Consider the following 22,319-nt stretch of genomic DNA (forward strand, 5'->3'; position numbering starts at 1 on the left):
ATAGGGATTGAATTAAATCTGTAGATCACTTTGGGAAATATTGCTGTCTTAACAAGGTGAAGTCTTCCAATCTATGAATACAAGATGTTCCATTTATTTAGGTCTTTATAAATTTCTTCCAGCAATGTTTTGTACTTTTCAGTATATATGTCTTTCATGTCCATGGTTATATTTATTCCTGACCACTTTGCTCTTTTAGATGCTATTGTAAATGAAATCATTATTTTTTTTTTAATTATTTTATTATTTATCTGTTTGTTTTTCAACATCTTTTTTTCTTTTTAAATCCTCACCTGAGGGTATTTTTCCATTGATTTTTAGAGAAAGTGGAAGAGAAAAGGAAAGACAGAGAGAAATATCGATGTGAGAGAAACATCGATTGGTTGCCTCCTGCATGTGCCCTGGAGCCTGCAACCGAGGTATGTGCCCTTGACCAGAATCGAACCCAGGACCCTTCAGTCTGCAGGCTGACACTCTATCCACTGAGCCAAACTGGCTATGGCAAAATGAAATTATTGTCTTGCCGAGACCGGTTTGGCTCAGTGGATGGAGCGTCGGCCTGCGGACTGAAAGGTCCCAGGTTCGATTCCGGTCAGGGGCATGTGCCTTGGTTGCGGGCACATCCCCAGTCGGGGGGAGTGTGCAGGAGGCAGCTGGTCGATGTTTCTCTCTCACCGATGTTTCTGACTCTCTATCTCTCTCCTTTCCTCTCTGTAAAAACTCAATAAAATATATTTAAAAAAAAAAAAAAGAAATTATTGTCTTAGTTTCATTTTTGGATTGTTCACTGCTAGTGTAAAGAGGTATAACTGATTTTTGTCACTCTTGTATCCTGCAAATTTGCTGAATTCATTTATTAACACTAATAATTTGTGGATTCTTTAGGACTTTCTACATTAATATCATGTCATCTGCAAATAGAGATGATTTTACTTCTCCCTTTCCGATTTGGATGCCTTTTATTTCTTTTTCTTGTCTAATTACTCTGGCTAGCACTTCCAGTATAGTGTTAAATAGAAGTGATGAAAATAGGCATTTTTGTCTTGTTCTGATCCTAGGGAAAATCTTTCAATCTTTTACCATTGAGTATGATACTGTGACTTTTTCATAAATGTCCTTTGTCAAGTTGAGGAAGTTCCCATCTAGTCCAAGTTTTTGAGTGTTTTTTTATTATGTAAGTGTTGAATTTTGTCAAATGTTTTTTCTCCATCAATCAAGATGATCATGTGGGTTTTTTTCTTCATTCTATTAGTGTATATTACATTGATTGATTTTCATGTGTTGAACCAACCTTGCATTCCTGAGATAAATCTTCCTTGATCATAGTGCATAATCATTTTAATACACTTCTGGTATTTTAATACACTTGCTAGCATTTTGTTGAGGATTTTTTCCCCCCAAGTTTAACTTTAAGAGGTGGCTGAGCATCTTGATTAGGAAACAGAAGTCTGACAGATACGTCAAGGGCACGTACCTGGGTTGCAAGTTCAATCCCTGGCCCTGGTTGGGGAGTGTGTGGAAGGCAACCAATCTATATGTTTATCTCACATCAATGTTTCTCTCCCTATCCTTCTCCTCTCCCTTCCTCCCTTCCACTCTCTCTAAAAGTCAATGGAAAAAATATCCTCGAGTGAGGAGGGTGGGGATTCATAACAACAACAAAAAAAGAGTGCGCACTTCCTGGCATTGTTACGAGGATTTCATAAAAGGATGCAAGTCAGGGCGCAGCCTGGGCTGGATACATTCACACTGATGGTCGTGTGGTGGTTCTCTGTGCTCTATACCGGGCATATATTAGTTTTCCTAATTCTTGCAGTAACCCTGTGAAGTAGGTGCTGTTTACAGATGGAGAGGCTCAGGCACTGAGAATGAAGTTATATCCTTGAGAACACACACCTGGAAAGTGGGAAGCCAGCGTCAATCCAGGCTGTCTGGCCTTGGAGCCTCTCAAGTAGACACTCAGGAAATAGTGACTGCAGTTTTTCACTCCCAATGTTTTATTAGAAATAAAAGTCAAAAGCACGCAGAAAAGTCGAAAGACTTGTACAGTAACCAGTCACCTGTACACAAACCACCCAGATCCTGCCACTTACATTTGCCTTTGTCACTCTATTGCCTATCTGTTCATTTTATTTTTGATGCATTTTAAAGTTGCAGATACCTGAACACTCCCCCCATACTTCAGCATACATACCATTAGTAGAATTCATATTTTTCCAGCTCTTTTTAAAGTAAAAAAGCTATTTATTCAGCCTCTTGTCATTATAAAATGTTTTGAGCATATACCGCTGTATGAGCATACCCTCTTAACAGGCAAAATTGTACATCAAATTATATTACATGTTACCTGAGTATATAAAAATGCAAAGTGAAAGTGATTTCAATTCCTTTTAACATTACTAGTAACCAATTCAGCAGGAGACATGAGACACAAAATCTTAGTAAAATGACACAGAAAAAGTAATAATGTAATTTTCAGGTAAATTTAACTTGTCATAATTTGTTATGACTATACAAAGGCAATCTTTTAAAATGTTATATTTGCCAAGATTCTGGCAGCAGCTTTATGTAACAAGGCAGAGCATATCAGGCCCGCCACTCAACTTGTGTATGATGTCTCAGCTTCAATATGAAGCCATTAAAAAAAGCCCACAACCTAAAACCTGCTTTTCACATGCTAAATATCTTGGCAAGAATGCCGTAAAGCCCTAGCCGGTTTGGCTCAGTGGATGGAGCGTCGGCCTGTGGACTGAAAGGTACCAGGTTTGATTCCACCCAAGGGCACATGCCCGGATTACAGGCTTGATCCCCAGTAGGGGCCGTGCAGAAGGCAGCCAATCAATGATTCTCTCTCATCATTGATGTTTCTATCTCTTCCTCCCTCTCCCTTCCTCCCTTAAATCAATAAAGAAATATATTTAAAAATAAAAGAATGCCATTAAATGCAATAAGGAATTTAAGATAGCAAGAATTAAAGTTAATAAAAGCTAAACATCAAACCTAAATAAGATTCATACAAAAAATAACTATTACTAGTTATATAAAAAATTTCCCGACTGGTTAAGACCTAACAGTATAAAACATGCACCTTAAAATCTTTAGCTGTCGAGTTCAAAAAGCAGCCGTGTCTAGGTGCTGACCAGGTTAGTAGGTTGTAGTGTCTTCCAGATGTGCTAAGGTTTTGGGGTTCAGTTCCCAGTCAGAGCACACAGGAGTCAACCAATGAATGCATAAATAAGTGGAACAACCAATCTCTCTCTCTCTCTCTCTCTCTCTCTCTCTCTCTCTCTCTTCTCCTCTCCAAAGCCAAAGTGTAGTCAAAATTAATTCAAATGTTATAACATATTCTAATGCTAAAATCCCTTCAGTATTTATTGGATTAGAGGTAAATCCCAGAGCTCCTGGGGCTTCCTCCTGCTGTAAAAGGCTGTTTCTCTGGTTCACTCTGACAGAGACCAACGATGTCACTAAGCTGGGTGAAGCACCAGACTGCCGTACCCAGCTCTCACCTCCCAGAGCATGGCTACTGTGTCCCCAGAAACAGGCTGTGTGAGGATAAAAGGCACAGTTACAGAAACAGCAAACCACCACCACCCAACCCTAAAAACTCCTTTCCCAGGTAGATAAAAGTGTACAAGGTGAAAAAATTAAAATACACTTATTATCGGTTTCAGCCCAATCCCTGTGGGCCAGGCCGAGGGACCCCAGCAGTGCACAAACCCGTGCACCGAGCCTCTAGTATGCATATAAGATCTTTGGTTAATCTCTTCCTGCCCTTCCCCTGCCCCCTGGTTGTCAGTGTGCATCATAGGTAATGGTCGAATGGTCGCTTAGGCTTTTATATATATATACTAGAGGCCCAGTGCACAAAAATTTGTGCACTCGGGGGGGAGGGGGGTCCCTCAGCCCGGCCTGTGCCCTCTCACAGTCTGGGACCCCTCAGGGGATGACCACCTGCTGGCTTAGGCCTGCTCCTTGGGGGATTGGGCCTAAGATAGCAATCAGACATCCCTCTGGCAGCCTGGCAGGCCTAAACTGCAGTCAGACATCCTTAGCACTGCTGAGGAGGCAGGAGAGGCTCCCACCACCACCGCTGTACTGGCAGCCCTCAGCCTGGCTTGCAGCTGAGCAGAGCTCCTCCCATGTGAGAGCGCCCTGACCACCAGAGGGCAGCTCCTGCATTGAGCGTCTGCCCCCTAGTGGTCAGTATGTGTCATAGTGACCAGTCATTCCCAGTCATTCTGCTGTTAGGGTCAGTTTGCATATTACCCTTTTACTATATAGGATAGAGGCCTGGTGCACAGGTGGGGGCCGGCTGGTTTGCCCTGAAGGGTGTCCCAGATCAGGGTGGGGGTCCCGCTTGGGTGCCTGGCCAGCCTGGATGATGGGCTGATGGCTGTTTGCAGCTGGTCACACCCCCTCAGGGTGGGGGTCCCCACTGGGGTGCCTGGCCAAGTCTGAATGAGGGGCTGATGGCTGTTTGCAGCTGGTTGCACCCCCTTCAGGGTGGGGGTCCCGCTTGGGTGCCTGGCCAGCCTGGATGAGGGGATGATGGCTGTTTGCAGCTGGTCACACCCCCTTCAGGGTGGGGGTCCCCACTGGGCTGCCTGGCCAGTCTGGGTGAGGGGCTGAGGGCCGTTTTCAGGCTGGCAGGTGGCTGAAGCTCCCAACCTCTCCTTTTTCTCTCTTTTTTTTAAATTCTGGGATTTATTTACCTTCTATGGCTGTCACTGGAGCTGAGAGCCGGCTTTAGCTCTGAGGCTCGGCTCCAGCTCTGAGGCCCGGCTGGCTGAAAGCAGGTTTCTGGGTTTGTTTGGCTTCTATAATTGCAACATTGTTTCTTAGAGTGCAGCTCAGAGGCCGGCAGCGGCAGGTGGGGAACCTTGGCTTCCTCCGTCACTGGAGCAAGCAAGCCTCCTGTTCACTTAGCTGCCTGGCTGCCGCCGTCTTGACTGGCAGTTAATTTGCATATCTCGCTGATTAGCCAATGGGAAGGGTAGCGAAGTTACAGTTAATTACCATGTTTCTCTATTATTAGATAGGATAGATACTGCTAGTCAAAGTATTAGCTTATTCTCAAATATCAATCACTAGGTATGACTGCAATGCATTATCTCCTAGAGTTATTAGGAAATAGAAGAGAAAAAGACAGATATTCAAGCCCCTGGCAACTTTTATGACCCTTTCACATGCAACATCTGAGTGGCTACAGAACAGTCCTGGAATAATTCTAAAAAACAAAAAAAATTATGCATGTTGGTAGATATGTTATAATTCTCACAGTTGAAATTTCCTCAGACATTGCATTTTCTTTACAAGGGAATCCTTGTTTTTCTTTTTTTTTAAATTAAATCTTTATTGTTGAAAGTATCACATATGTCCCCCTACCCCCAATGATCCCTTCTAGCCAACCCCTGTGCTCCCACCCCCTCCACACACACACACCTCAGGCCTTGCATCCCTGAAACAAATCCCACTTTATGGTGTATACTCTTTTTAATATATTGCTGGATCTGATTTGCTAATATTTTGTTGAGGATTTTAGCATCTATGTTCATCAGGGATGTTGGCCTGTAATTCTCTTTCTTTGGAATGTCTTTATCTGACTTTGGAATTAAGATAATGCTGGCCTCATAAAAAGAGCTTGGGAGTGTTCCTTCCTCATGGATTTTTTGGAATAGTTTAAAATAAGTTTTTTCTCTCTCTTGCTTCCTTTAAGATTCTCTCCTTGTCTTTAATTTTTGTCATTTTAATTATGATATGTCTGGGTGTGGGCCTGTTTGTGTTCTTACTTGGGACTCTCTTTGATTACTGCTTCTATTCCCTCAGTTGTTATTGGCCTATTCAGGTTTTCTGATTCTTCCTGATTCAGTTTTGGGAGATTATATTTTTCTAGGAATTTATCCATTTTATCCACATTGTCCAGCTTGTTGGCATATATTTGTTCATAGTATTTTCTTCCAATCCCTTATATTTCTGTGGTGTCAGTGGTTACTTCTCTGCTTTCTTTTCTGATTTTATTTATTTGGGTCCACTCTCTTTTTCTTTTTTTTAAATATATTTTTATTGACCTCAGAGAGGAAGGGAGAGGGAGAGAGATAGAAACATCAATTATGAGAGAGAATCATTGATTGGCTGTCTCCTGCACACCCCCTACTGGAGATCGAGACCACAACCCAGGCATGTGCTCTTGACTGGAATTGAACCCAAGACCATTTAACCCACAGGTTGACCTGCTATCCACTGAGCCAAACCAGCTAGGTCTCTCTTTGTTTCTTGATGAGTCTGGCTAATGGTTCATCTATCTTGTTTATCTTTTCAAAGAGCCAGCTCTGACTTAGGTTCATTGATTTTTTGTGTTGTTTTTAGTCTCTATGTCATTTATTTCTGCTCTAATCTTCATTATTTCCTTCCTTCTACTTACTCTGGGCTTTTCTTTTTCTCTTTCTAATTCTTTAAGTTGTAAGGTTAAATAGTGTATCATTAATTTTTCTTGTCTTTTGAGGTAATCCTGTAGTGCTATGAACTTCCCTCTCAGAACTGCTTTTACTGTGTCCCAGAGATTTGGGATTGTGTGTGCTCATTTTCATTTGTTTCCAGAAGTTTTTGATTTCTTTCTTGATCTCATTGATAACCCATTCATTGTTTAATATCATGCTATTTAGCCTTCATGTGTTTGAATGATTTTCACTGTAGTTGATTTCTAATTTTATTCCACTGTGATCTGAGAAGATGCTTGATGTGATTTCAGTCTTCTTGAACTTGTAGAGACTTGTTTTGTGTCCTAACATATGGTCTATCTTTGTGAATTACCCATGTGCACTTGAGAAGAATATATTCAGCAGCTTTGGGGTGAAATGTTCCATAAATGTCAGTTAAATCCATCTGATCTAGTATGTCATTTAGAGTCACTGTTTCCTTGTTAATTTTTTGTCTGGAAGATCTATGCAGTGAAATCAGCAGGGTGTTAAAGTCCCCTACTATTACTGTATTGCTGTCGATCTTTCCCTTGAAGTCCTCTAGAAATTTATCTATATATTTAGGTGCTCCTATATTAGGTGTACATTTGTTTACCAGGGTTATGTTCTCTTTTTGGAGCAATCTGTTTAGTATTATGTTGTGACCTTTGTTGTCTCTTGTGATGGCCTTCATTTTGAAGTCTTTTTTTGTCAGATATGAGTATTTCTACCCCATCTTTTTTTTCGTTTCCATTTGCATGGGAATTTTTTTCCCATCCCTTCACTCTCATCCTGTCTGAGTCTTTTGTTCTGAGGTGGGACTTTTATAAGGCAGCATATAATTGGGTCACATTTTTGTATACATTCAGCTACCCTACATCTTTTGTTTACAGCATTTAATCCATTTACATTTAAGGTTATTATTGATAGGTACTTATTTATTGCCATTTTAATTCTGTATACCTATGTCTGTCTGTCTCTCTGTCTCTCTCTCTCTCTTTCTTCTTCTCATTACAGCAGTCCCTTTAGCATTTCTTGTAGTGCTGGTTTTGTGGTGATAAACTTCTTTAGCCTTTTTTGGTCTGGAAGCTCTTTATTTCACCATCTGTTTTGAATGATAGCCTTGCTGACTATAGTCTTGGTTTCAAATCCTTGCTTTTCATTACTTGAATACTTCATGCCATTTCCTTCTGCTTGTAGAATTTCTGATGAGAAATCAGCTGACAGCCTTATGGGAGTTCCTTTGTAGGTAACAGTTTGCTTTTCTCTTGCTGCCTTTAAGATTCTCTCTTTGTCTTTAATTTTTATCATTTTAATTATGATATGTCTGGGCATGGGCCTGTTTGGATTCTTCTTGCTTGGGACTCTGTGCTTTCTGGACTTGTGCAACTTTTTCCTTCACCAGGTTAAGGAAGTTTTCTGTCATTATTTCTTCAAATATGTTCTCTATCCTTTGTTCGCCTTCTTCTTCTGGCACTCCTATTATGTGAATATTGTTACATATCACGTTGTCCCACAGCTCCCTTAAGTTGTCCTGTTTTTTAATTTTTTTTTTCTTTTTGTTTTTCTGATTGAGTGATTTTTTTCTACCCTGTCACTGATCCAGTCCTCAGCTTCCCCTGGTCTGCTGTGTATTTCTTCCAGTGTGTTCTTTCTTAGTGCTATGTCATTCTTTATTTCTGACTGGTCTTTTTTCATGGTTACTATACCTTTTCTCATGCTGTTGAGCATCTTTGCCATCATTATTCTGAACTCTATATCAGATAAGTTTCTTAGCTCCATTTCATTTAGCTCTTCTGCTGGAGAATTCTCTTGTTCCTTCATTTGGGGGTTATTTTTTTAAAATATATTTTTATTGATTTCAGAGAGGAAGGGAGAGGGAGAGAGAGACTGAAACATCAATAATGAGAGAAAATCATGGATCGGCTGCCTCCTGCACACCCCCTACTGGGGATCAAGCCCGAAACCCATGCTGGTGCCCTCGACCGGAATCGAACCTGGGACACTTTGGTCCACAGGCTGACGCTCTATTCACTGAGCCAAATCGGCTAGGGCTGGGGGTTATTTTTTTTTAATATATTTTATTGATTTTTTTTACAGAGAGGAAGGGAGAGGGATAGAGAGTTAGAAACATCGATGAGAGAGAAACATTGATCAGCTGCCTCCTGCATACCCCCCACTGGGGATGTGCCCGCAACCAAGGCACATGCCCCTGACCAGAATCGAACCCGGGGCCCTTCAGTCCGCAGGCCGACACTCTATCCACTAAGCCAAACTGGCCAGGGCTGGGGGTTATTTTTTTATGTCTCCCCATTTTGATTGCCTGTTTGGGTTTGTGTCTATATTAGGTAGATCTGCTATGATCTCTGGTGCAGGATAATGTCAGACACTGTTTTTGACTGTCCCTGAGCACCCTGTTTGGGGCTATCAGCAATCCACAGCTATGGCTCCCTCTGCTGGGGCTGGGTGTTTTTGGAAAGGAACAAGATTCTACACCGGGATCTGCTTTTCATAGCCCCGGGCCCAGAAGATCAGGCAGAGTCAAAGCCTCCAGAGGTCTTCCTCTGCCTGCAGTCCAGTTGACATTCAGTATTGATTTGCCTCAAGCTATAGACCATAGGGTGGGGCACCGTGTCTTCCAACATGGTGGGGCAATTGTCTTCACCCCAAGCAAAAACTTGTATAGGTAAGACCTGTGGAGAAAGCTGTCCTCTGCAGTATGAGGGAATGACTCAGTACATGAAATCGGGGTTGTGCTCTGAACTCCAACCCCAGAGACTCCAACCCTGGACTCTCCTCACACAGCTCCAGTCCACTCTGCCCTCCCTCTGCCCGAGCCCAAAGTGAGTGGCTGCACACGAAATTTTGTGTGTTGGCCCTTTGAGAGGGTGCCTGCATTTCTAGCTGTCTCTGGCTGGCAGACAGCAACCCTACTGGTTTTCACAGCCAGATGTTCTGTGTGCACCTTTCTCAGTTCTGGTGCTCTGGGGTGGTGAGCCCAGTTTGGGGTTTAGACCCAGAGTTCTCAGTGGAAATTTCCCACAGCTGAGATATCCCACCCTTTAGCTCAGTGGTTCTCAACCTTCCTAATGCCGTGACCCTTTAATACAATTCCTCATGTTGTGGTGACCCCCAACCATAACATTATTTTCGTTGCTACTTCATAACTGTAATTTTGCTACTGTTATGAATCCTAATGTAAATATCTGATATGCAGGAAGTATTTTCATTGTTACAAATTGAACATAATTAAAGCATAGTGATTAATCACAAAAACAATATGTAATTATATATGTGTTTTCCGATGGTCTTAGGTGACCCCTGTGAAAGGGTCTTTCGACCCCAAAGGGGTCGCGACCCACAGGTTGAGAACCGCTGATTTAGCTGCTGTCTGTGGGAGTCTGGCCAGCCCTGTGGCATCTCTGCACGTCCTACCAGTCTCTATGCGGTCTCCACTTCCTACCCTTGGTTATTAGGGTTCCCTCCGCTAGTCTTCAGTTGATATTTCAGGGGGGTTTTTCTGTATTTTAGTTGTACTTCCAATTTGGTCCTGGGAGAGTGTCAGTGTAGCTTCCACCATTTTTTCAGGGGCTGTTTTCTAATATGCAATCGGAATCCTGATTTTTCTTAATGTTACTATAATGAGTCAGGACTTGAACTATCAGCCTTCGTTTTCTTACTGTGCTTCTCTCTCTTTCTCTTTTGCTTTATCTGTTTTCACCTCTTTTCTTTTCTTTTCTTTTCTTTTTTGTTAATCCTCACCTGAGGATATTTTTCCATTGGTTTTTAGAGAGGATGGAAGGGAGAGGGAGAGACAGAAAGAAACATTGATTGGTTGCCTCCCACATGTGCCCCCACCAGAGCCAGGGATAGAGCCTGCAACCAAGGTACGTGCCCTTGACCTAAATTGAACCTGGGACCCTTCAATCCACGGGCTGAAACTCCAGCTACTGAGCCAAACCAACTAGGGACTTTTCTTCTTTTTTGCTTATACTTCCTCAATATTATCTGATTCTGATAAGGACTCAGATGATAAAGGCTTACTGTCAGGATACATCTTTCTCTATTTGCCGAGTCCTTGAACTTGAATGTCCTTTCCTTTCTCTGTTGCATCTCTCTCTCTTTTTTTTTTTTTTTAAAGATTTTTTTATTGATTTTATTTTTAGAGAGGCGGGGAGAGAGAGAAACATTGATGTGAGAGAGAAACATTGATCGGGTACCTCCTGAACAACCCCACTGGAGATCAAACCCAAAACCCAGGCATGTGCCCTGACCTGTAATCAAACCAGCAACCCTCCAGTGCTTGGGACAATGCCCAGCCATCCAAGCCACACTGCCAGGGCTCAGTTGCATCTTTTGACTTCTTTATTTTTTTTTAAACTCTCCCTTCTGTCTGATTCACTCTCTAACATAGAACTTTCTGTAATTAATGTGAATGGTTGCTCTTTTTCTTTTTGTAAATTCACATCTTCAGACTCTGAAGAACTGCTGGAAGAATCAGAGCTTGAAGAAGATTTCTTCTTTTCTTTTTTCTTGCTCTGTCTTCTTTTGGCTGAACTCCCATTTTCACTTAATTATCTCTCCCTGGTCTTTTTCTTGATCGTTATTTCAGTTCTCATTCATTTTTTTCTTCAAATTTAGTTAATTCCTTGGAGCCTTTCTTTTTCTTTTCTAGTTGTTGTTTCACTTCTTTCCAGATAAGCCTCGGTTGATTCAGGTAATTAGCTTGGATCGTTGACCCTGAAGACTGGATTGAACCCTTTGAACAGGCCATAGCTTTTGGGACTATATAAGCCTCGTGGTTGTCCCATTTCCCCGTGGAAAAACACATGCTGACCATAAGCCTTAGGTATACTTTTGCTGAGTTTTGACAACTGCATACACCTGTGGAACCCAAACCCCTGTGAAGTTCTAGAACATGACAACCACCCCAACCCATCCCCCTGCCCTTCCCAGTCCATCCCCACCCCACCCCCTAAGAAAGAGCCACTGCTCTGACTTTTTTCACCATGGATTAGTGTTGCCTATTTTAGACCTTCATGTCAATGGAGGTCTACAGTATTGCACTCCTTTTTTATTCCCATCCCCCACCCCTTCTCTTTGACGATCATCAGCTTGTTCTATATATCTATGGTCTGTTTCTGTTTTGTTTCATTTGTTTGTTTGTTTTCTCTGGATAAATAGCCAGAAGTGGAATTGCTGGGTCGTATGACAGCTCTGATTTTAATTTTTTGAGGAATCTCCATAGTCTTGAACCCTTGTTGCTGGCTTTCTGTTTTCACTCAGGGCTGTCATTTGTGTCCCTCGGTGCAGGTGTTCACTGAGGTCCGAGCGGCAGAGGGATTGTCCGGGGTCACCCAGCACCTGGGAGCTGGGACCCAGGGCTCCTGGTGTCCAGTGTGCACAACTCAGCACCTCCAACCCTGGCCCCACCCTCTCCTCACAGGGCGAGAGGCTGAGCCACGCTGTGGGCTGTGCTTTTGCTGCCTGCCTGGAGCGGAAACAGCGGCGGGAGAAGGAGTGTGGGGTCACGGCGACCTTCGATGCCAGCCGCACCAGCTTTGCCCGGGAGGGCTCCTTCCGCCTGTCTGGGGGCGGGCGGCCCACTGACCGAGAAGCCCCGGACAAAAAGAAAGGTGGGTCTGCCCAGACGGCAGGGCCCGGAGTGGCCCCGGGGCTGCGGTCCGGTTTGCAGGGAAAGCCGCGGCGGTACAGGGACTCCACAGTCCACAAAGCAGAGCACCAACCACCAAGTTTGGTGACAGTTTATAAAGCTCGTTTAGTTAGAGTCCTTCCGGCAGTATTCTGCGGGCCACAAATCCCAGCAAAGTTCACAAATGGCTCTATTGCCTGCCAACTCAGGGAGGTGCCCAGGCTTTTCAAAGTGTGTACAAAAGAATGAGATAGAAAATACAGAGTAATCAAATGTAGTAAGGATAAGTATAGCTTACTGATGTTTTTATTTCATTTTATGTATGTTTGTACGTGGAATAGGTTAGCATGTAAAGGTATTTCTTACTCTGGTTGCCATCAAGAAAGTTTGCTAAACATCTGATAGACATTCTAGGTGACTGGCAAATAAATACCTTTGTAAATTGTAAAAAAAAAAAAAATTTTTCAACGTAAGTGTATTATATACTCAGTCACAATGTGACTTAATTTTTCTTTTCTGCAGATTCTAGTTTTAAGATTTTTTTAAAACATTGCTTAAAATTGACAAAGAATTTCCCATTGGGAACTGTTCCAGATTAAAGGGGACTAATGAGATTTGACAAGTATTATTAAATGCAGTGTGTGGTCCTGCACATATGTAAAAAAGAACGTCTATAAAGGACATGATCTGCACAGTTGGGGAAACTGGGCTACGGACTGTAGACTGGCTGATAGTGTTGTGCTCATGTTCAGTTCCCCACGTGAGAAATTATACGGTAGTTGTGTCGGAGACTCCTTGTTCTTTGGAGGCACATGCTGAAGGCTTGGGGTTAAGTTGTCTGAAAGTTACTCTTTTTGTTTTTGTTTTTTTGTTTTTTTAGAATTTCTCTTTATTTTTTTTTTAATATATTTTATTGATTTTTTACAGAGAGGAAGGGAGAGAGATAGAGAGTTAGAAACATCGATCAGCTGCCTCCCGCACATCCCCCACTGGGGAAGTGCCTGCAACCCAGGCACATGCCCCTGACCGGAATCAAACCCGAGACCCTTCAGTCCGCAGGCCGACGCTCCATCCGCTGAGCCAAACAGGCTTTGGCAGAATTTCTCTTTATTTTTAAAAACTATATCTGTATTGATTTCAGAGAGGAAGGGAGAGGGAGAGAGAAATAAAAACATCAATGATGAGAGAGAATCATTGATTGGCTGCCTCTTGCTGGGGATCGGCCCACAACCCAGGCATGTGCCCTGATCGGGAATTGAACCATGATCTCCTGGTTCATAGGTCAAGGCTCAACCACTGAGCCATGCTGGCCACACTGAAAGTTACTCTTAAATGGTAGGGGAAATTATAGAAGGAGGGAGAGAGCACATATGATAACATGTTAACACTGGGGACCTTAGGTGAAGAGAACCTGCACGCTTGCCCGGCTGGTGTGGATCAGTGGATTGAGCATTGTCCCGTGCACCAAGAGGTCACTGGTTCAGTTCCCGGTCAGGGCACATGCCCGGGTTGTGGACTCGATACACAGTAGGGGGTGTGCAGGAGACAGCCGATGGATGTTTCTCTCTCATCCATGTTTCTACCTCCTCTCCCTTTCTCTATCTAAATATCAATAAAAACATATTTTTTAAAAAAAGATAGGAAACATGCACACTCATTGTTCCATTAAAACATCTTTTCTATAAGTTTAAAATAGTTCTAACAGAAAAGTTAGGAAAGAAAATTTTTTAACTAATTCTTATTGCTTTATCAATAACATTCTTTTTAAAAAATATATATTTTCATTGATTTCAGAGAGGAAGGAAAAGCATGGAACATTTACTGCCTCAGCTGACCCTCTCAGGAGGCCCAGTGGGGGGTTATAGTGCAGAAGCTGGAGCCCAGAGAGTGGGGGGGGGGAGGGAGGGACACTTCCTAAGGTCCCTAAAGGGGGTTTGGGGTGGGGTAAAGGTGGTTCCTGGTTCCAACCTGTCCCAGGCTGTCACCTGGCCAGGCCTGGGTGAGAGCCTCACGGCCTCAACCCGCAAGATGGGAGAAGAAATGCCAGGTGACCTCCCTGCCCACTCTGGGCCTGAGTTTAAGCTCCCCGGCATTCAGGCTACAGCTTGGGTGAGGCCCTGATTGGAGGGTGTGTGTGTGTGTGTGTGTGTGTGTGTGTGTGTGTGTGTGTTGGCAGGGGTGAGGGGACCCTCCCCTGGAAGAGCAGGCCTTGGGTAGTCCCAGAGTGGAGGGAGACCAGGCTGAAGGGCCGGAGAGATCTGGAAAGCTCCCCAGAGGAAGTGTGTCAAGCTGGGTCTACTAGAAGGATGGGTAGCAACTGGAGGGAGGGAGGAGGTAGTTGAGGTGGGAAGAATGGTGGGAGGTACAGAGACGGAGAGATGAACAGACAGAATGATAGAGGAGACAGCATGACGTGGGGAGACCAAGCCAGCGGGAGAGACAGGTTAGGGTAATGGGACCACCAACTCCAGAGTCACTGCCTCTTGCTAGCACTGTGGCTTGGGCAGTCACTTACCATTGCTGGGCCTCAGTTTTCACCTCTGAAAATGGGGACGCTGGTAGTATTGACCTCAAGGGGTGGTTTTGAAGATTGAATGAGTTAGTAATTGCCAGGCACTTGGAACAAGGCCTGATTCATTGGTCACGCACCAAGCAAGTGTCCATTACATTAGTCAGAAAAGGAGATAGAAGGGCTCAAAGGGGAAACGGGGAACAGCAGAGGAAAGAGATCGGTGGCAGAAAGCTAGCAAGACACAGAAGGTGAGGTTGGGGTGAAATTCCTCAGTGGCTTCCTGGGGAAAGCGGTCTTGGCTTGGGTGGGGGTGAGAGACATTCACGGCCCTGACCAGCCTGTCTTGAGGGCAGGAAACACTGGGTGAGGAAGGCAGCGTGGGGAAGGACCAAGGGGGCAGGTGGGGAGGCCTCTGATGCCAGGGTGAGGTATCTGACCTCCGTCTCCCGTGTCTCCAACAGAGGCGGCAGCTGCCCCCACTGCGGCTCCCGGCCCTGCCCAGCCTGGGCGCGTGTCCCCGACACCAGCCACCACATCCCCTGGTGAGAAGGGTGAGGCAGGCACCCCCGTGGCTGCAGGCACCCCCGCAGCTGCCATCCCCCGCCGCCATGCGCCCCTGGAGCAGCTGGTTCGCCAGGGCTCCTTCCGTGGGTTCCCAGCGCTCAGCCAGAAGAACTCGCCTTTCAAACGGCAGCTGAGCCTGAGGCTGAATGAGCTGCCGTCCACGCTGCAGCGCCGCACTGACTTCCAGGTGAAGAGCACAGGTGAGCCCGGATCAATACCACTGTCTGTGCAGGAGATAGAGAACCGGGGGTGGCCACCACGATTGATTAGCACTGTCTGCCGTGCACACAGATGAGAGGTGGAACACGTTGTGATCAATTAGCAGTGCCTGCCACGGACTAGAGAGAGTAGAAATCATGATCCATTAGCAGTGTCTGCTATGGACAAAGGATAAAGGAAAGGTGGCACAAATCATGATCAATTAGCTATGTCTGCTGTGGTTAGGGAAATGCAAGAGGTGGCCTACATGACTGATTAGCAAAGTGCTGTGGACAAGGGGAGGAGGGCAGCTGCACCAATGCCAGGATTTTGCTCAGGAGGAGACCGAGGCACCAGCCTTTGCCAGTAAAGCCATGAGATCTGGCCGCGTGAAGAATTCAGGCGGAGTCACAGAGGACTGTGATGGTTGGCAATGCCTGCCTGGGGCAGGGAGAATAGAGTGATGGCTTACATCACGAGCGCCTTCCAATGTCTGCGTGAGCAAGAAAAAGGAGACGGTGGCACACCACGTGAATAATTAGCAGAGTCTGCTGTGGGCAAGGGAGGAAGGGAGAGCAATAGGAGTGCTATGTTTTCACCCCCGGAGAGACGGCCAGAGGAAAGGTGAATGGAGGGCACAAGGGAGCGTGGGAATCGCAGGGTCAGGGCGCATGGTGGTGGCTTTGTGATGTCACTTGAGGGCAAAGGACTGGGCCAGGGCAGCACCCACCATCGTTGATTAGCAATGTCTGCCATGGGTGATGCTGGGAGAGAGGCCGTTTAAATGTCCTATTTTGCTTGGAGGGAAGATGGAGTCACAAGGATCAGTCCTGTCTTCCAGGATTCGGCCTGTAGAGGCCAGAGCCAGGTGAGGGGAAAGCATTGTGTTTGATTACTCATGTCTGCGGTGTGCCCAGGAAAGGAGAAAGATGGTATATGTTGTGATGTAAAGCAGTCTGGCCCAGCGGGTGTGGCTCAGTGGTTGAACGTCAACCAGTGAACCAGGAGGTCATGGTTCGAACCTGGTCAGGGCACATGCCCAGGTTATGGGCTCAATCCCCAGTCGGGGGCATGCAGGAGGCAGCGGATCAATGATTCTCTCTCATCATTGATGCTTCTATTGCTCTCCCTCTCCTTTCCCTTCTCTGAAATCAATAAAAATATATTTAAAGAAAAAACAAAGCAACAGCTGCGGTGAGAAAGGGAGAGGAGAGGTGGTGTGGTACCACGTTTTGCGCAAGGGAGACAGGCGGGAGGGCGGCCTTTCCTCCCAGCTGCCGGTGAAGTCATGTGGTCTGGCCTGCTCCCCTGCCTCCAGACACCTCACCGGGACACCTACCCTCACGGCCTCGGGGACTGGTGTGGGAGGTGTTGACGGGTATCCAGGAGGCGGGGCTACTCCAGAGGTGACGGCTGGGCAGATGCCAGGGCTTGTTGAGAATGACTGGCATTCACCCCTCGGTGTCCGGCAGCATCCCTTTTTTGCTGTCCTCTTACAGCCTGATATTAAGCTCACCCCCAGGGCTGTCACACGTGCTCCCTGGAGGGGGCAGGCTCCCCAGGCTTTATTTGAAAGCCTCACACTCCTGTAGCCAATTGCTCATTTGCTTAGACGTGACTTGCCACACAGACATTTCACCAACTCACACAGATGTTCCAGTCAGTCGCACACTTAGTCAAGTGCACACCAAAGTCACACAGAATTGGAAGTTGCAGGTACACCCCCATTCATGCACACTTGGAATCACACATGCAGATTCATGCATGCTTGCAAACATGTTCATACCTCATGCAGGCAGAGTGGCTCACACTTGGGAATCACAGTCAGGTCACCACACACTGGATTTCAGTCGCACTCAGATGCCACATCCTCTGAAGCTGCATGCTCATTCGGACTAACACACACACTCCTCATGTAAATGACCTGGAAGCCATATACCCTCCGCCCGCCCACCCCCACCCCCCCTGCTGACTCCTCCAGTCAGTTTCTTCCTCATGCTCATTGGAGCATCACCCCTGTTGCTGAGCTGTCACAGGCACCTGTCGCCCCACACCGCTGTGTATTCAGATCGTCCCTTTGCTCATCTCAAGTGCTCTTGAGGCCCCACATCTGCTCACTGTCTCCCTGGCACAGCTGTCTCTGCCCTCGGGGTACGTGTTACAGGCCGGGGTGGACAGGGCTCCATTTTGCCACCCAAAGCAGGACAAGTGATCCCCAGCCAGTGAAAAACAGTGGCCACATCCATTCTGACTGGTCAGTGCTCTCGCCATCTATGTGGTTAAATATATTTTTTAAATTAATATATGTTTTTATTTTTAAAAACATAATTGTATTGGTTTCAGAGAGGAAGGGAGAGGGAGGGACAGAAACATCAATGAGACAGAATCATTGATTGGCTGCCTCCTGCACGCCCCCTATGGGGGCTCAAGCCTGCAATCCGGGCATGTGTGTGACCTGGAATTGAACCGTGACATCATGGTTCATAGGTTGATGCTCAGCCACTGTGCCACGCTGGTCCGGCACTATCCGTTTTTAAACAGTTTAAATATTTCTTCTGGTTTGTAGCTATAGACAGGTCCTCCTTGAGGTCCCCCCTTGATTTGGGGCCCCTGTGACTGCCATCCAACTGCTAGGAAAATGTCCCAGGGCCAAGAGACCGGAGAAAGAGGCTGATGACTCCATCACTGCACCAGGAGTTGATTAAGGGAATTTACTTACGAGGCACATCGTGGACAGAGGCCAGATGACACGAATATCCTCTGTGCCACAGGGCAGGCGCTCAGAGGTTATACGGGACAGGGCAGGATGGAAGGGTGCGGGTGTGCCCTGCCCCAGGTAAGGGGAAACCACTTACATGCTTGCCTGGGCCGGGCGGCGACCTGTTCCGGGAACAGCACACCTGGGGCAGAGGAGAGGTCTCTCAGGGGGTTTACAGGACGCAGCCTCAGTTCTGGCTCTGACCTGGCTTGTGGGCCCAGTCCAGACTATCAGTACCCCAGTGTCACACACTCCGTGCACCACCCAGATGTCACACACACACACATGCACAGAGTTATCATTTTTGTGACCATGGCCACTTAGTTACTTAGTTACCACCGACCCAACACACCTTGTGAGAGGAACACCTGAGAGCAAAGGGGTCAAGAACAGGGTCTGGGACTATCACTGACCTCCGCCTCTCCCTGACCTCCCAGTGCCTGAGATGGAGCCGCCTGGGGCCAGCGACAGCGACAGCATCAGCGCTCTGTGCACACAGATCAGCTCGTCCTTTGCCAGTGCTGGAGCACCAGCACCAGGGCCGCCGCCTGCCTCCACAGGTGAGCCCAGCCCTGCCTGGGGGGCCCCCTGCGTCCCCCTGCCCCACTCAGGGTCGCCGCAGGGACTCCAGGGATCTCGGAATCCCACAGGCTCAGGACCGTGGGTCATCTTAGAGCTCTGGGAGCACCTTAGAACCAAGGAATCCCTTTGTTTTTTTAATCCTCACCCAAGGATATGTTTTTATTGATTTGAGAGAGGAAGGAGAGAGAGAGAGAGAGAGAAACATCAACCGGTTGCCTTCCATACATGCTCCTACCAGGGGTTGAACCTGCAACCTAGGTATGTGCCCTGACCAGGAATCGAACCCACAACCTTTTGGTGTATGGGACGATGCTCCAACCAGCTGAGCTACCCGACCAGGGCCCCATGGGATCACTGTTATTTTCCTTTTATTTATTTATTTATTTTTTTAAAATATATTTTACTGACCTTTCACAGAGAGGAAGGGAGAGAGATAGAGAGCTAGAAACATCGATGAGAGAGAAACATCGATCGGCTGCCTCCTGCACATCTCCTACTGGGGATATGCCCGCAACCCAGGTACATGCCCTTGACCGGAATCGAACCTGGGACCTTTCAGTCCGCAGGCCGACGCTCTATCCACTGAGCCAAACCGGTTTAGCTCCTTTCATTTTTAAATATGTTTTTATTTCAGAGAGGAAGGGAAAGGGAGAGAGACGTAGAAACATCAATGATGAGAGAGAATCATTGATTGGCTGTCTCCTGCATGCCCCCTACTGGGATCGAGCCCACATCCGGGGCATGTGCCCTGACTGGAAATCTAACCGTGACCTGCTCAACCACTGAGCAACACCAGCTGGGCCATGGGATCATTTTTAAACCTTCCTGTCTTAGCCTGGCCGGCGTGGCTCAGTGGATTAAACGTCGTCCGTGCACCAAGAGGCCTCCAGTTCAGTTCTGGTCAGGGCACACGCCCGGATTGCAGGCTCCATCCCCAGTAGGGGGTGTGCAGGAGGCAGCCGATGGATGTTTCTCTCTCATCGATGTCTCTGTCTCCCTCTCCCTTCCTCTATATCTAAAAAATCAATAAAAACATACATTTTTAAAAAGACTTCCTGTCTTAGAATAATGAAAGTCAGAAACCTCTAGCCTTAGCCTCACAGGATACTGGAATCTAACCGACTTGGGGCCACCACCCTGGAGTCTCACAGCTTTAGCGAGTGCTCTCAGACAGCGCAGTGGAATCACCTCACCTCGGGCATATGGTGGAACCAGGAGAGCACCTCAGACTTGCAAACAATGTAAATTTAAAGCTCTTAGAAAACAGAAACTTAAGCCATCGAACCTTACTCATCACGTCAGAATGAGGAAGATCTATGGAGCCTCAGAATCTTAGCTTCCTGAAACAAAACGTCCTGAGTATCAGAGCCCAGGGCGCTATTAAACACAGTTAATAGCAGGCGATTGCTGGTCAGTCCTGCCTGTATGTTTCCCATCTTGGGGCCTCAGAATCCCAGAACTGGGTGTTCTTAGCACTGCAGAACTGCTGTGTGGTCCAGGACGGATTCAGGCCTAGTTCAGAGTCTGGCCCCGGCCTCGGGTTCCTTCTGACGCAGCCCTTGCCCTCACCTCCCTCTCCTCTGCCCAGGGACTTCTGCCTGGGGCGAGCCCTCGGTGTCCCCGGCAGCCGCCTTCCAGCCCGGGCACAAGCGGACCCCTTCGGAGGCCGAGCGGTGGCTGGAAGAGGTGTCGCAGGTGGCCAAAGTGCAGCAGCAGCAGCAGCAGCAGCAGCAGCAGGTGTCCGCGGTGCCTGCCGCACCCCCTCCCCTGCAGCCCTTCCCCGCCCCCGTGGGGCCCTTCGATGCCGCACCTGCCCAGGTGGCCCTGTTTCTGCCACCCCCACACATGCAGCCCCCTTTTGTGCCCACCTACCCAGGCTTGGGCTACCCGCCCATGCCCCGCGTGCCCGTGGTGGGCATCACACCCTCGCAGATGGTGGCCAACGCCTTCTGCTCAGCTGCCCAGCTCCAGCCACAGCCCACCGCCCTGCTTGGGAAAGCTGGAGCCTTCCCCCCACCTGCTATGCCCAGTGCCCCTGGGGGCCAGGCCCCCCCACGCCCCAATGGGGCTCCCTGGCCCCCAGAGCCAGCACCCACCCCAGCCCCTGAGTTGGACCCCTTTGAGGCCCAGTGGGCAGCATTAGAAGGCAAACCCGCCGTAGAGAAGCCGTCTAACCCCTTCTCGGGCGACCTGCAAAAGACCTTCGAGATCGAACTGTAGCCCCAGCGCCCTGCCCACCCCACGATCTCCAGGCCCCACACCTAGGAGCTGAGGCCCACCTCTCCCCTCATCTTGCTCCCTGGGGCTTCGCCCCTCAATATCCCTCTGACTCCTCCTCTCGACCACCCCACAACCACTATAGAACCGACATGGTGACGCCCAGGTTTCCACAGGATGGAATTCAGGGACAGACCAGCCTGGCAATGCTCCTTCCCCCACCCCAGGCACGGGGGTGGCGGTAGTGCCAGGGAGCGCCCTCGGTTCAAGCTGCAGTTTCCAGTTTCTGTTGTTGACCTTCCACCTCCCATTGTTGGATGGGCTCGGGGAGGGATGTCCATTTAGGGGCTCTCCTGGGCCCCACATGGTTGCCCCCCACCCCACACACAGCACAAGCAAAGGGCTTCCCTCTGCCCACCTGTTGCGTTCACTGCCAATGCTGTGCTCACCCTGTTAGCCCTCTCCCCCACTCGGCCCACATCTTCCTTGGACCAAGGTCTCTTGGGGGCAGGGGCCAAGTTGGGGGCCCAGGAAGTGAGTTTGGGGGGAGGGCAAGGAGATGCTCAGTTACCTCACGTTGGTGCCCCCTGGGGGAGGGGCCCAGAGGAAGGGGGAGGGGTGCCTGGCGGGTACTTTTCTATCTTTTATTTCCAGATTTTTTTGTATCTAAACTTGCAGATTTGTATTATACCAGGATAGCCAATAAAGGAAGAATATAATGGTGCCCCTCAGGAAAGCGGGATGTGTGTCTGGGAGGGACGGTGAGGTCACAGCCCTCCTTCCCGAGGCGTCCCCTAAAGCAAGAGGGTCTGGTCTCCCTGCATGATAACCCGAGTCAGAACGTAGCAGCAGGTAGCAGCTGGCCTGGCACGGAGAGGTGAGTAGTAAAGGGTGCCCACAATTAATCACCCCATTTCTGATGCTTCAGATTTTGAACCCAGGAATTAAAATTCTAATCTGCTGCTAATAAGTTCAGTATTAAAATCCCTTCAAGTTAACGAGGTTTGGAATAGTATGAGCTGGTCAATTCTTGTGTCATCGATTGTATTCTCTGTAACCGAGACCAAAATGTCATTTGATGTGGCAGCATGTTTCAAGTCTGTCTTGTTTTGGGGCCCCTTGATATAATCTACCTTATATATTTTTAATTATATAAATTATATGCTTAACTCTATAGCTCTTTAAAACAGGGTGATTGATTTGGTGAAGCCCGGTGTTATCTCCCCATTGGAGGGATGGGAAAGTTGCGTCACTCCCCACAGTCGTACCCGATTGGTGGGGGAGCCGGGAGTCATTCCAGCCTGAAGGCCAGTTATTAACCACCGGCTGTGAGGAAACAGTCTAGGCCAGTGACGGCGAACCTTTTGAGCTCGGCGT

At 47.3% G+C, this 22,319-nt stretch overlaps 1 protein-coding gene across 6 annotated transcripts in view; it reads left to right on the forward strand.

The window, feature by feature from the left end:
- The window catches only part of NUMBL (NUMB like endocytic adaptor protein), a 35,676-nt gene extending 13,561 nt beyond the window's left edge, over window positions 1-22,115 (forward strand). For 5 of the 6 annotated variants that reach the window (XM_059666504.1, XM_059666508.1, XM_059666506.1 and 2 more), the window contains 4 exons: window positions 11,905-12,094; window positions 15,085-15,387; window positions 18,581-18,703; window positions 20,314-22,115. In XM_059666504.1, coding sequence (XP_059522487.1) covers window positions 11,905-12,094; window positions 15,085-15,387; window positions 18,581-18,703; window positions 20,314-20,945 — 1,248 coding nt within the window. In that variant the 3' untranslated portion in view covers window positions 20,946-22,115. The remainder of the gene's footprint in view (window positions 1-11,904; window positions 12,095-15,084; window positions 15,388-18,580; window positions 18,704-20,313) is intronic. The other variant, XM_059666505.1, reaches the window with a different exon arrangement.
- Window positions 22,116-22,319: the final 204 nt, after the last annotated feature.

This window comes from Myotis daubentonii, chromosome 15 (assembly GCF_963259705.1).
Source record: "Myotis daubentonii chromosome 15, mMyoDau2.1, whole genome shotgun sequence".
NCBI lineage: Eukaryota > Metazoa > Chordata > Mammalia > Chiroptera > Vespertilionidae > Myotis > Myotis daubentonii.